The sequence below is a fragment of the Hakea prostrata genome, chromosome 2 (genome assembly GCF_041222555.1).
Source record: "Hakea prostrata isolate BN-2017 chromosome 2, UWA_Hpros_2, whole genome shotgun sequence".
NCBI lineage: Eukaryota > Viridiplantae > Streptophyta > Magnoliopsida > Proteales > Proteaceae > Hakea > Hakea prostrata.
In genome coordinates, this window is record NC_142601.1 from 60574376 (window position 1) to 60589074 (window position 14699).

Below are 14699 nucleotides of genomic sequence, written 5' to 3' on the forward strand. Positions count from 1 at the left end.
TAGAAATACACATCTGAAATAATGTAAGATGCACTTTAGACTAATCAAAAGATATTTTGTTCTTATTTTTTGTGTTTCCACCTAAAGAATAAATGTACACTTTTCCGAAACTTATATTGTTGTAAGCATTTATGCAAGAAACTATTTATTATTGGATGCTGATCCACCTATTGATGACTTTACATATATATTTGCCCTAGTCATCAGCAGCTAACTCTTCTTGGCATTTTAATCTTAGACCTTTTTCTTACCAAAAAAAAAAACAAAATCTTAAACCTTCTTAGTAGTTTCAATAGGAAATCAACTTATATAATAAGTTGAGAGGAAAAAGAGACTGTCATATGCAAAATTTTCAAAGTAAAATTATTTACTTATTTTACTTTTTCTTTAACTCAAGCTTACTTAATATTATTTTCTCATAATGGAGTAACATATAGGTTTTCTATTCTTGAAAATTACTTTTTATAAGTATCTAGACATAATGCATGACCTTGGATTTCTTGTTTGTAACCAATAAGACTACGAATGTTTGATGGTAGTTTTGAAAAATTTTCATTATATTAAACAAGGTTTTTCTACGCTCGAATTTTCCAAGTGGGAATTTTTAAAATAAAGAGATCACTTTTCTTCTTAACACTTCAACACTTCAAAAGTTTCAAAAATTTTTATAATATTATATATATATTTTTGGTAGAAATCTTTCCTTCTTTTTTAATGCTACAAATTAACTGAATAGAAATAAATGGGATCATTAGCATTTTATAAAAGTCTTAAAAAATATGAAGAATGATAACTTTTAATAATGACCTAATATCACATCACCGTCAATTTAAACATAAATCATACTAAGTAATGCATAATTCACCATGATAATGCTACAATGAAATGGATTTTAAATTTTTTGTTTTATCTATTAGATTTTATTTTTATGTGCTAAGAACTCCAAAATTTTGTCGTATAATTTTTCTTTTCATTTTAAATTCTTAAGTGTTCATTATTGTATTTTTATAATTTAAAAGACTTTAGAAAATTTTATAGTACTTTACATTATTCTTTTATGGGGAAACTAGGTTCTTTGACACATTCTTTGGACATTTCATCATATATTTTTTTTATTTAATCTTTTATGAAATTAAAAAATAAAAAATAAACGTGTGAATAGGTATAAAATGCACTTTAGAGTCATCAAAAGCCAAAAGGTATTTTATTCTTATTTTTTATGTGTTTCCACCAAAAAAATAAACGTGCATATTCTTTCGAAACTTATACGATCGTAAGCATTTATCCAAGAAACTAATTATTACTAGATATGCAGTTTCGATCCACCTATTGACGATTTTATATACATTCCCTTGAAACCATCAACTGCTGATTCTTCTTGGCATTTTTTTTTTAAAAACTTTCTTGGTGGTCCCAATGAGAAATCAATCTATATAATAAATCAAGTTTAAAAAAAGGGCACAATATGAAATGTTTTACAACAAGATTATATATTTATTCTACCTTTTTTTAATGGCATTATTTGTAATAATTATCTAGATGGAATACATGACCTTGGATTTCTTGTTGATAGTTAATAAGACTTTGAATGCCTAATGGTATGTTAGGCAAGCTTTTACTTCTCACTAAAACTTTTCAAGTGCATTTTTTCACTAAAATTTTTTGAATGCTTGATAGCATATTAGGCAAACATTTTCTCCTCTATTAATGTTATAAGTTTATTGAATAGAGGTAGATCGGATCATTGTCATTTCATAAAATTCTTCAAAAATATGTAGAATGATGACTTATGACGGTGACATGATTACACGTTTACCATCAATTTATCCAGTAAAATTTTAAATTTTTTGTTTTTAGCTATTGGGTTAATTTTTGTGTGGTACAAACTCTAAGATTTTGACCAATAACTTTTCCTTTCATTTTTAATGCTTAACTATTTGTTTTATTGTATTCTTAAATTTTAAAAGACTTTAGGAAATTTTATTGCACTTTACATTATTCTGTAATGAGGGAAACCGGCTCTTCGTCACATTCTTAGACCGTAAGATGCCCTTTAGACTCATCAAAACGCATTTTATTCTTAATTTTGTGTTTCCACCTAAAAAAGTAAATGCACATTCTTTCGAAACTTGTGTCATAAGCATTTATCTAAGAAACTATTTATTATTGGATACACGTTTTTAATCCCACCTATTGATGACTTTATATATATACATGTTGCCCCCTCCCCCCCCCCACCCCACCCCACCCCACCCCACCCCCACCCAAAAGAAGAAGAAAAAAAAAAAGACTGTTAGCAGCTTGGTAGTTTCAATGAGGAATTTAAATATATATAATAAATGAAGGAAAGAAGGAAGAAAAAAAAAAAGGTGTAACATGCAAATGTTTCAAAACGAGATTATTTACTTATTGAACCTTTTTTTATGCCATTACTTCAAATAAATATCTAGACAATATGCATGACCTTGGGTTTTGTTTTGTTGATAGTCAATAAGACTTGGAATGGTTGATGTTCACTATATTAGGCAAGCTTTTTTCTTACTTCCAATTGGCAATATTTGGTATAAAGAGATTACTTTTCTTCCTTAACACTCTTAAAGTTTCGAATAAGTTGTAACATTACTTTTTCTTCTTCGTTAATGCTATAAGTTTATGAATTTTTATTCGCGGTTGTCCGGATATCCATCCGCATAGGCATCAGGACTCGGGCACGTGGCTTGAGAAAAATGAATGGTTTGGATTCATTGAATAGATTTTTATATTTAAAATGTTTTGCATATAACAAGTATTCATCCCTTAGATTTTCTAAATTTACAAAAATAATTTCCATTCACCCCGGTGAAAACAAAATCCTAAACCTCATCTAGCTATACAAACTCCTCTAATTAACCCCTCCAACATTGACCTTAGCTTCATTGGAAACTGATGGGCTCCTCTATGCATCCTTGTCGCTACCTCTATTGGTGCAGCATTGGTGCTGCTGGTGATTGCAGCCCCCATGGTGTCCCACCGTGGTTGTGATAATGGGATCACAAATCTCAATCTCTTTGCGACATGAGAGAATCTCACCCATTTAGCAATTAATCAACCTTCAAATATTCATTTTTTCAAGGATGTGTTACAAATCGAAGAAAACCAAACCCTTTGATCATTTTTTTCGCTTCACCATGTTTTACCATTACAAAACCTAGAAACAAGAAACCCATAACCACTATTTCAACAACTAAAGCCCACAAATTTACATCATCCATCAAAGCCCAAGAAACAAAGAAGCAACAATCACCCACAACTGAGCCATTTCGCCATGAATCCTACGAGCCAACTGGATATCCTTAGGCATAATAGTAACCCTCTTTGCATGAATAGCACAAAGATTGGTATCCTGAAAGAGACCCACAAGATAAGCCTCAGCAGCTTCTCTAGAGTAGAAACAACACAACTCTAGAATCAGAGATCGGTCTTGATGTCCTAAGCGATCTCACGTACAAGACGCTGGAAGGGTAATATTCTAATCAACGGTTCTGTGCTCTTTTTCTACTTTCTAAACTCTCGAAGAGCCACTGTTCCAAGCCTAAATCAATGAGGTTTCTTCACATCTCCGGTTGCCGAGGTTGATTTGGGAGCTGCTTGCAAGGAGCCTTTCCTCCCGTCGATTTTCTTGTGATTTGCTTTGTCCTATTTGTTGCGGCAACGGAGGCAGCGGCAAGGATGCATAGAGGACCTCATTGGTGGTTTCCGGTTGTAATATAAAAATCTAAGAGACGAATAATTGTAATAGGCAAAACATTTTATATAGAAAATCTATTCAATGAATTCAAACCATTCATTTTTCTCAGGCCACATGTCGAGTTCTAACACTGCGTGGATGGATATCCGCTCAACCACGAACAAAAATCCATAAGTTTATTGAATGGAGGTAGATCGTATCGTTGTCATTTCATAAAATTCTTCAAAAATGTAGAATGATATATAACTTTTGATGATGACATGATTACACATTATTGAATCAATTTATGCATGAGTCATTTTTTTCTCCCAAACTTTGATTATCTACTGAGAGCTACAGTAATACTACTTTTCATGAGAACATCATTTGAAACGGAGAAAATAGTTAAAAGAAATCCAATAACATAAATGATACAAAAAATATTTACAAACTATATTTTGTTACTCCCACCGTGAATGAAGAAAACAAAACAAGTAGATCGACTAACATATCTTGAAGATTTCAAAAGACATCAAGATTTTACAAAAGTGTGAACTATCCTCCTATATTCTTGTAGAAAATTACACAAAGACTAGCATGACACAGGTGCAATTTCAAGGAACATGATAAATTAAGCTTCAAGTCTCATATGAGACTTGATCGTCCTATAAATAACTACATGAAAGCAACGTGACAAATTGATTTTTGTTTCCATACGTACGCACCAAAGATGATGTCGGCACCTCCATTCGTCACCATTTTACGTGATGATTGCTGACGTCAGATGAGTGCATCACCACTACAACACGTGTCATTACTTCATAAGCTATTGTTCTGATATTGGGGCAAACCAGATGTCGGAAAAGCAACCCGACCCATCGGTGACTAGATGCATGACGTCATCACGGTTCCGCGTTTGATGGATTTAATATTCTACTTGACTTTTCCGGTAAAAAGGGTATGGGCGGTCAATTCAATAATTATCAAATCCGTGTGGAGTTTGTTTTTTATGTGTGTGTGCGAGTCTTGTCAAGGAAGTCTCCGCGGATTCTGGAAGACTTTGGAATGGGCCCATCTCTCAAGTGGACCACAGCCCACTACTCTAAACCGTGTGGACTGACTTTGTCTGGGCCCATGGACAAGTTCCTTTCATCGCCGCCTAGAAAATCTTTAAACAATAATTTTCATATATATAATATTATCATTTCATATGGGGAAGGTCTGAGTCATTTACCCAAAAAAAGGAAAAATGGGGAAGGTATCAGTCATTTTCAAAATCAATATGATGGATTCGTATGATAAATATCAATAATATCTTTATCAAAATAAAATAAAAAAAATCAATAATATCAAATACTTTATCCTTAAATTTCCTAAAATGGAAAATTTTATTTTTAATCTCATTCAAACCTCAGCATCAATACTTTTTATATTATTAAACACATTATCTCAATACCTAAAGCCATGCTTGCTTCTATGATAAAGAAAAACAATTTTTACGCGTAAAAGAAAAACTTTTGGTTTTCTAGAAACTCTGTTTTTATTCACAAAATCTAACTCAGTTATTGTTTGGGAAAAATGTTTCAATAATTAAATTAAATTAAAAAAATATATTAATATTCGTAATTTAATAAAAAAAAAATCAACTACAGTGATCTAGAAGCTACGCATCATGTATATCTAAAACATGTTGATATTAAAAAACTGAACAGGAAAAATCAAATTTGATTAATGCCTTGTAGATTGATTTTATGTTCAAAGATATGCTTTATACTCTTGTTTTTTTTTTTTTTTTTTTTTTTTTGGGGAGGGGGGGCGAAGAGAGAGGCAATTTTATATATTAAGATGTGATATTATATAATATAAGGCCGAACTATGCTTTACACTTTTTTTTTTTTGTAATTCTAATTTGAAAATATGCATTCAATGCATAAGAATCATTCCCTATATGCATTTAACCTTGAGGCATGTTTTTAGTAAGGACCCTTTTGGTGTCAAAAAATTTTTTTTTTGGGGTAAAAAATGCAAAATAATTTGACAACTTTTGTTGATAATAAATTATCGAATGAAAACTAAGTTTGATATGTCAAAAATAAAAAATCGATAAAAATGATAATGAAAATTGAATAAATATCATTAGGATTTGGCATGATAAAATGAAAAAAAAAAAAAACAATACGGTTCTCATAAAAAGAATCAATTTTTATATATTTTAAGTGACTTGAGTAAAAATGAATAGAATGAGTCTTTAACCAAGAATCTATAACGGACAAAAAAACTATTATAGACTTTGGGGGTTTTTCTATCATTTTAAATAGAAATAAGATTAAGATGGATAACAAACACATCAAAAAAATGAAATAAATGATAATGAAAATTGATTAAAACAAAAACCCTAAACTCCACATAAAAAGACCTTTTGTCAAAAAAAAAAATTTTGGCTAAAACAAATAAAATTTTTTTTATGTAATAATAGGTTTTGATTATCCAATTATCTACTCGTCTTCCGTGAGAACAAATTAATTCTCACAAATCTCTTTTATTGGAAATATTAATTCTAAGACTTGATTGAAAGTCAAAACCTTATCCGTTGAAGCTACATGAATTGGATCTCAATATTCATGGATGATGCATATCTAAGAACATACCATATATGGAGAGGCCTGGCCTGTGGGTTGATTTTCTATATCACATGGTATAAAAATCAAGACATATTGCATGTTGACTCTTAAATGTTGTACATTCACTTGACGAAACATACACGTTAACTTAGCTGGTACCTTGAACCATGCCATGCACTGAAGGAAGAATTAATTTTCAAGCAAAGCCACCACCATGTGATTTGGTCCATATATATATATAAGCTAAAGTCCGGGTGAATTCAGAGTAGGGTCAGAATTGGCATCTCTTATTCTTGTTCATTTGGTGCAATTCAATTGTGTGCGGTCAGGTTCTTTGGAATATCCGAACCCATTTTCTTTTTCGCATAAATTCTTTGGCTGATGAACTTGGACATTAGCCTTTAGCCCGCCATGCATGGGGGGGTCCAGTCCAAGTTCATCAGTTCTAAGTTCATTGTATCAGGGCTAGCTAGCTAGCTGCACCGAGTGGCGAACTTGTGTTTGATCTGTTTGTCTGATGGAAATAAACTAACCACTTAGCCGGGTCTCACACGGCTCCAAGTGATACAACGTACTTGGACCACCCATTTTCAATGTAAACCGGGTTTATAGATCCGGCTCATTGATTCCATATATATATATAATAGATATACAAAGGCGACGAAGTCAATGGTCATGGTCTTGTATTGAGTCCACTCGGTAGGCCCCACATGTAGTAGGTTATTGACCTGAAACCGAGTTCAGCATCTGGTTAGGTAATAGTTGTAGCTTGGGTCGTAATCAATGATCTCAACGTGATGATCATGATTTGATATTGTATAATATCCGATTAGAACTAATTATGGAAGTATTTAGCAGATCAGAGATCAACACCCAAAGTCACCGAAATCACTGCTAAACAAAGACTCTCTAATCTTCTTGTTTCTTCTTAACAGAGATACTAGTGGGGTAGGGTTTTTTCTTTTTTCTTATTTTGTATTTTTTCTTTTGTTTAGGTGTGTGGTTAGTAAGATCAATATACAATTTATTTCTGATAAGAAAATAAATCATTTAATTTTTTTGTCGATATGTGACATGTGTCATAACATCACATCAATGGATTGAGGTCCATTTACAAATTACATCCTTTTGATGACAAAAACAGATAACAAAAATAAATAAATGAGACCTACTTACTGGTGGTGAGAGAACATAAAATAAAAGAAAAAAATTGTGAAAAATGTTGAAAATGTGAATTTGACTTTTATAATTTCTTTCCTTTTCTTCATAAATTTATTTTAAAAAGAGTTACTTTTGAAAAAAAGTAGATGAAAAAAAGTGAGATGCCATATGAGTACACAAAACTAGATTGATTGTTCATTTTTTCACTTCATTGTGCTAAACTAGATTGATTGTTCATTTTTTCACTTCATTGTGCTAAATAATCTAGATTTTGAAATTTTATGAATAATTTTATTTTTTTCTCATCCCATTTCAAATTCTTCAAATAAATGGAATCTTATTTTAAGAATATGTTAAGATTGAGCTCCGGAAATCTTAATTTAAGTCTATACTAAGTATTTGACTAGACCTAGTCCTATATAACTTATTTTGACCCTATCTTGTAGGTTATTTTTGGTGAGTGTAAGGTATTGATATGAAAGTATGCATTATTTTATCGTTTTGTGATTAGGGTTAGAATCAATGTCATAATTAAATGTCTAATTGCCTTGCTTTGACTTGGTGCTATAAGATTAGGTTCAACATCAAGGTTGCCCTTCTTGAGTATTTAGGGTAAGGGTCAAGCTTTTGATAAGCTTAATTGACCTAATTTGATGCTATTGTAATGGCTGGAGGGCATGGATCCCCAAATTTTTTTAAAACAACTTGATTCTTTTTTTCTTATTTTTCTCATTCCACGGGTGAAATACTATCATTGGATCCTCTAGTATTAAAAATAAATTTGTAAGATAAAAATAAGGCAAATATAAATGTCATTTTTAATCATTATTCAACTATTATCATTAAACCCATACTTTTAGGGCGTTCTTTGACAAATGGAATATTGGTTGTAGCTTTGTGTTCGGCAAAGCATTGGTACATCATTGGTTGAGACCCCAGAGGGATGGTTGGCAATTAACAGTGATGGTTCGGTGGCTGCTGATAAAGGGGGGTACTGGGCAATTGGGAGAGACCACGAAGGGTATGTTATATTTGCTATTGCTGTTGGTTCTTTGGAGGACAATATTTTCATTTGTGAGTTACTTGGCATCCGAGCTGGGCTTCAAGAAGCAATACAGAGTGGGTTCCATGGTGTGGAGGTTCGATCTGACTCTCTCAATGCTATCCAGATTGTGAATGGTAATCTCAAGATTCCATCGTATGTTATGGGTGTTGTTGAGGATATTTGGGAGTTGAAAGGTTCATTGGTTCAATTTCGCGTGTTTCACCAAGTCCGTGATATGAATCGGTGCGTTGACCTTTTGGCGAGCTTGATTTCAGTGCCTATGGAGATTCGGTTGGTTACGAACGATTTGCCTTACAAGCTTCATAGATTGGTCCGTGAAGAGTTACAAGGTAGACACTTCTTCCACTATTAAAATTGTAATCCCTTGATTATTATGTCTATATCATTCTCTCCTTGGTAAAAAATAATAAATAAAAAAATTTAAACTTAATTATAAACTAATTCATTATCTATAAATATTTCCTTATTTATTATCTCATATTTCTATTTTTATTTATTCTCTTGTGTGTTTTCTTTTTTATTTCCTATTTTTTCTCTCTTCTTTCCTCACACCTCTCACAAACAGCTTAGTTAGTTAGGAAAAATTGGAAATAGTTAGCGCATGTAGGAGTTTTCCTAAATCATCTCTACAATTATCAGGTATTCACTCTCTCTTTCTTCTTCTTCTTCTTTTTTTTTATTTTTTGTTTTTTATTTTTTTGAAAACCTTAGAAAATCACAAAGGCATGAACCGATTGATTTTTTCCTTTTCAATTTAACTACTAAACTAATTATTTTTTTTTCTAACATTATATTGAATTAATTATTAATTATTTTTTATATTTTTTTTTGTTTTCTTTTTATAAAACAACGATTTAATTGATTATTTTTATTTTAAATTTAATTATTAAACTAATTGAATTTATTGTTTTCTTAAATTATATATTCGTATAATTATATTGAACTAGTTATTGAAGTAATTGTTCTAATAAAAAAAATTTATTGAAGTAATTAAACTAAAATATGATCAAATAATTCAACAGTGGGTCCCACATAAATTCATACAATATGTGCGATAACTTAAGGCTCACCTGATGGGGTTCGAATCCTCTGCGGCCAACATAATAGCGGCCATCCAGCGGCATGTTATTAGGAAGCGCCACATGTCCTCTAATAATTTATGATCGTTGGATGATAAAAGGATCTTGAACCAGTTTATCCGTTTGGTTCAATGATTGAACTGAACGGGAATGAACCCTATCCCACTCACCCGTGTCTGTCTTCTCCTTCCGGCGCCCACCCCAAACGGCAGCAGCTTGCAGGATCGATACGAATTCCCAAACCTGAAACTAATTACAATTGGTAACAAAAGGGGTAAATTAACACGTTGACTGATGATCTATACAAGCATAAAGGTTCAAAACGACATAGCTCTGAATACAAATGAGAGGACCATAAGGAAACAGAGGAAGGACTGATGAGATGAAGAATGATAGGCGCAAGGGGAGGGGACAAGGGGAGGGACCAACGAGAGTGGCGAAAGCAGTCGAATTCTCTCGTGAATTTGGTCGCACCATTTGAAGTTCGTTTCACCTGGATTTAACCCACCACCTGTGGGCCGTTTTTCCCATTTATTTTATCACCATGTCAGTATCACTGCTACCTTTCTAATTTTCCTCCTTTACAGACACCACCTGGAATGAGTAACAAACAAGTGCAGGTCCCGCCGTTCAGCGTTAGGGATGACGTGAAGGAGAAAGACCAACAGAGACTGAGTGAAAATAGGTTCATTCAGCGTTCGGTTCAATCAATGAACCAAACAGATAAACCGGTTCAAGAACCTTTTATCATCCAACCGTTAGGAATTATTAGACAATACGTGGCACTCTCTAATGACATGCCGCTAGATGGCCGCTATTATGTTGGCCGCAGAGGATTCAAACCCCACCTGATGGGGAGGTAATCCAAACTTATTATTCACCTCCCCAATGTTTAATCCCCTGCCCTATTGTAATTTGTAACTACCCTTTATAATCTAAAGGACTTAGTGACTATTGAGTCCACTCATATTATTACACACTTGACACACAATCGGATATCATAGGCCGCTGGATCAGCACGGGACCAACGAATCAATGTGAATGAACATTTATTACTTCTGGGGAATAAGATTGAAATTAATTACATGCAGAGTCCTCCATCACGTAGTGAAATTTCCACTGCATTTCCTAAGAGTGCTCTATGTTATCATATTATATCCTATCATATCCTATGATATCCAATCATAATTTATTAAGTATTCCAAACATCTTGGTACCTTATCCCCAATTAATATAAATAATTTTAAGTTTTTTTTCTTCCCATAATAATTTTCTCCATTGGCCGCCATTCAAGTCACCGTAATGATTCAAATTTCAAAAAGAGATTATAGCCGGAGAAGAGTAAAGGAAAATGAAGCACGCCCATGAATGAATTATCGGACTTTCCTTCCCATGTCGGTCAACAAACACATCTTGAATTCTTGATTGTGATTTTTGTACAAACAAATTTAAATTTTTACAAAGTCCAGATTAGTTGAACGTTGGGCATTCACATTAATCGGGCGTGTACCCACCCACCTGGCTAACCACATGCCCCAGTTGGAGCCTCCAACTCGTGATCCAAAACCGTGTCCTCGTAATCTTTGGTTTTGACTTTCAGAAGTCAACGTTTGGGAAAGATTAATTAATGAAACAAATATATATACAGCATGGACTGAACCATGACGGTGGTAAAACTTTCTAGAGCGACTCCTCACCTACCCAATATCTAACACGTGATAAAATGTAATAACAAATTTCAAATTCCACATCAGTCCAAACTTAGTTTTCGCAAGATTAAATTAATACGCAATTAGAAGATGAATCCGTGTTTTTTTTATTAAGAGGTATTTGTCATTGTCAAATACGTCAATTATTTCTTTTAATATTTAATTAATTCATTCATATATAGCTTGTAATTCAATGTCCTGTACACTTCAATTTTAAGATTTGCCATTTACCCGATAAAAGAAAAAGAAAAGAAAAAGAAAAAGAAAAAGAAAAAGAAAAATTTATGACTTGCCTATCATAAAAGGATTCGAGTACTTTTATTTCTATTAGTGGTGTGTTCATTCATTATAGCTATACCACCTTAATGAGTATGCGAGCCCATTATTTGGCAATAGGGATTTTGCTTTGGTTTAGCATAATTTAGGTTTTTGGATCGAACGTTTAAAATCTCGACCGTTGAAAATTTTAGCAAAGATTTCGATCAGATGGCCCACAATGTCTTATTGAATAACGATTCAACACTTTTATTGCACTGAACCCGAACAAAATCATAGGCCACATGCCTTTGTGTTTAATACCAATTAAAATTTTAAATTCAAGTCATTCAATTTAATTGTCAATACCTGGGTCAAGTCGATCATTTGGGTAGATAACCAATTGAAGGAAAAACATCATATGATGTGCACAACTCTCTGTTGACAAATAATTGACAGCAATAAACATTTATTTTAAATAAATAGTTGAGAAAGTAAAGAAATTATAAGACTATTTTGGACTTTCAAATTTAAAATCAATCTAGCTAGTTATTTGGCATAAATGTGCACTGTTGTGCAAAACAGATGATTTTTCTCCAAGTAAATGGCCAAAGTATCTCTTCATGAATAACCATAATCGTAGTTTACCTAAAAAAGAAAAAAAACAACGTAGTTGTATTGACTCCCTTTTGCAATAAAATTTTCTTTTCCTAAAAGATATTGAATTGGACAAACGTACTTTTAAATTAATATTTAATTATAGAAAAAAGTCAATATTATGGTTTGGGTGTCTGATAAATGCATGAATTAGAAAGGGGATGAAAAAGAGTTGAAAACGTGAAGGTTAAGAAAGTCATGTCCTAATTAAGTCGGCCGCACAGTTTAAATCCAACCGTCCAGACCTACAGAGGGACAGATAAGAAAGAGGTGTTATGGATAGAAAGTAAGAAAGATGAACACAGAGACAGATACAAGTAGGAAACAGGAATTCTTGAAGGGGGTACTTTGCTTTACAGGGTTGGCTTGACTTTGAAACTTGAACAAGCTTTGAAATTGAATAATTTCAACCGACGTGAGAAGAGACTTGAGGACTTCCTCTCCTGGGTCCATAATAATTTATCATTTATAGAAAATAGGAATACATCACCTCTCATGTCATCTTCCAATTTGTTCAAGGCAAAAGAGAGAGAGAGAGAGAGAGAGAGTATTAGTGAACAAGCCAAAGCCAACCGCACTGCCGTGCTTTGATGACAAAATTGTCTCCTCCTCGAAGCTGACGTTCAAAGCTGATGTCCACCACCACCTCTTAGGCTATTTCCTCCCACTTTCCTTCCTTCTGTTTCTTTTCCCTCTATATATACATATTAGCTACCCGGTCTTCACACAGAGTGCTGCTTCTCTTCTCAATTTTGCTCTTCAATAACTCCATTTCATCTCTGCTGCCTGAAGTGACCACAAGTTAAGACTTGTTCTACTCCGGCGGCCAAGGCCATGGACTCAAGTTGGTTAGAGCTTCGTAATTCCTCTACTACCAGTTTCGACATCAATCTCAATTCTCATCGTGGGATCTTTCTCAATCGGGAGGAGGAGTTTCAAACTGAGCTTGTTAAGCCCATGACCACTAAACCCTCTCCAAATGAAGAGGTAATTAAGCCTGATATGAATTCACTACCAGATACGATTTTTTCTTTTCCTGATTATGTTGAGATCGATCGATCTTCTCTTATATCTAAATCTGTTTCTTTTGTTGAACAGGCGGGTTTGTTAGTAGAGAAGTTGAATCGTGTGAATGAAGAAAACAAGAAGTTAACCGAATTGCTGTCTTTGACTTGTCAGAATTATAACAATCTGAGAAGCCAAATGATAGAGTTGTTGAACAAGAAGAACGAACAAGGGCTTGCTCCTCCTGTAATTAATTCCTTTGCCGTTCCTCAGAAGAGAAAGGCCGAAGAGTTGATTAAAGTAAGAAATGAAGAGAATTCTGAGAACAGCTCCAGTACTGATGAAGAATCATGCCAAAAGAGATTAAAGGAAGACATGAAAACAAAGATATCAAGGGTCTATGTAAGGACGAGTGCTTCTGAGACTACCCTCGTAAGTGTTTACAAATATACATACATACTTCCCCCTTCTTCAAGCAGAACCATCTTCAACCAACACAAGATCCATCTATCTTAATTGACTTTGATTCTGGGTTTCGTGATGTTACAGATAGTAAAGGATGGATATCAATGGAGGAAATATGGCCAGAAGGTCACCAGGGATAACCCATCTCCTAGGGCTTACTTCAAGTGTTCCTTCGCACCAAGCTGCCCTGTAAAGAAGAAGGTAAATAAGCCAAACACATCCACCCAAACTCATTGATCTTGTGCTATGGCTTAATTTATGTTAAGATTTTTTGACTTATATAAGTTGATTTATTGTTTCCCTTTCTTCAGGTGCAAAGAAGTGCAGATGATCGATCCATATTGGTAGCAACATATGAAGGCGAGCACAACCACCCAAACCCTTCAAGAACTGAGACAGCATTGGGTCAAAATCATGGTGTAACCACCCTAGGCTCAATCCCCTGCTCGGCTTCCATCAACTCATCAAGTTCAGGTGGTCCAACGATAACGCTTGATCTAACCCAGCCAGAAGTTAACGAAGCAAAGAATTCAAACTCAAGCCCGGACATCAAATCTCCAGCGTTTCAGCAGTCTTTGATTGAACAGATGGCTTCTTCTTTGTCCAGAGATCCAACTTTCACGGCAGCACTTGCAGCAGCTCTCTCTGGAAGAACTCCACAGCAATCTGTAGCCGGAAAATATTTATAAAGAATTTTTTTTTGGGGTTCTGTTTTTACTCTTGTTTTTCTTCAATCGCATGTAAATAGAACTTGAGAGGGTGTTGGAAGCAAAATACATTTTGGATTCTCGTAGCTTTGAATTTTGAGTGAAAAATAATTCTTATTACCATTTCCCTTTAACGATTGATTCTTAAAAAAAAATAAAACCATTGATTCTTCAAAAATTTCAGTAGTTTTTTTGGATAAAGAAATCATTCTCTTTTCCTGAAAACCATTTTTATAAAATAGATGTAAAACATATGAACTTCCAACCG

The 14699-nt window shown here is 33.6% G+C and overlaps 1 protein-coding gene and 1 pseudogene across 1 annotated transcript; one reads left to right on the forward strand and one right to left on the reverse strand.

Annotated features, from left to right (window-relative positions):
• Window positions 1-3250: 3250 nt before the first annotated feature.
• LOC149025397 (histone H3.2-like) lies at window positions 3251-3843 on the reverse strand (annotated as a pseudogene).
• Window positions 3844-12968: 9125 nt separating this feature from the next.
• LOC149025398 (putative WRKY transcription factor 40) lies at window positions 12969-14699 on the forward strand. Its single transcript, XM_089143118.1, has 4 exons — window positions 12969-13241; window positions 13353-13691; window positions 13809-13925; window positions 14036-14699. The coding sequence occupies exons 1-4, from the start codon at window positions 13089-13091 to the stop codon at window positions 14411-14413; spliced, it is 987 nt and encodes a 328-aa protein (XP_088999244.1). The 5' UTR covers window positions 12969-13088; the 3' UTR covers window positions 14414-14699.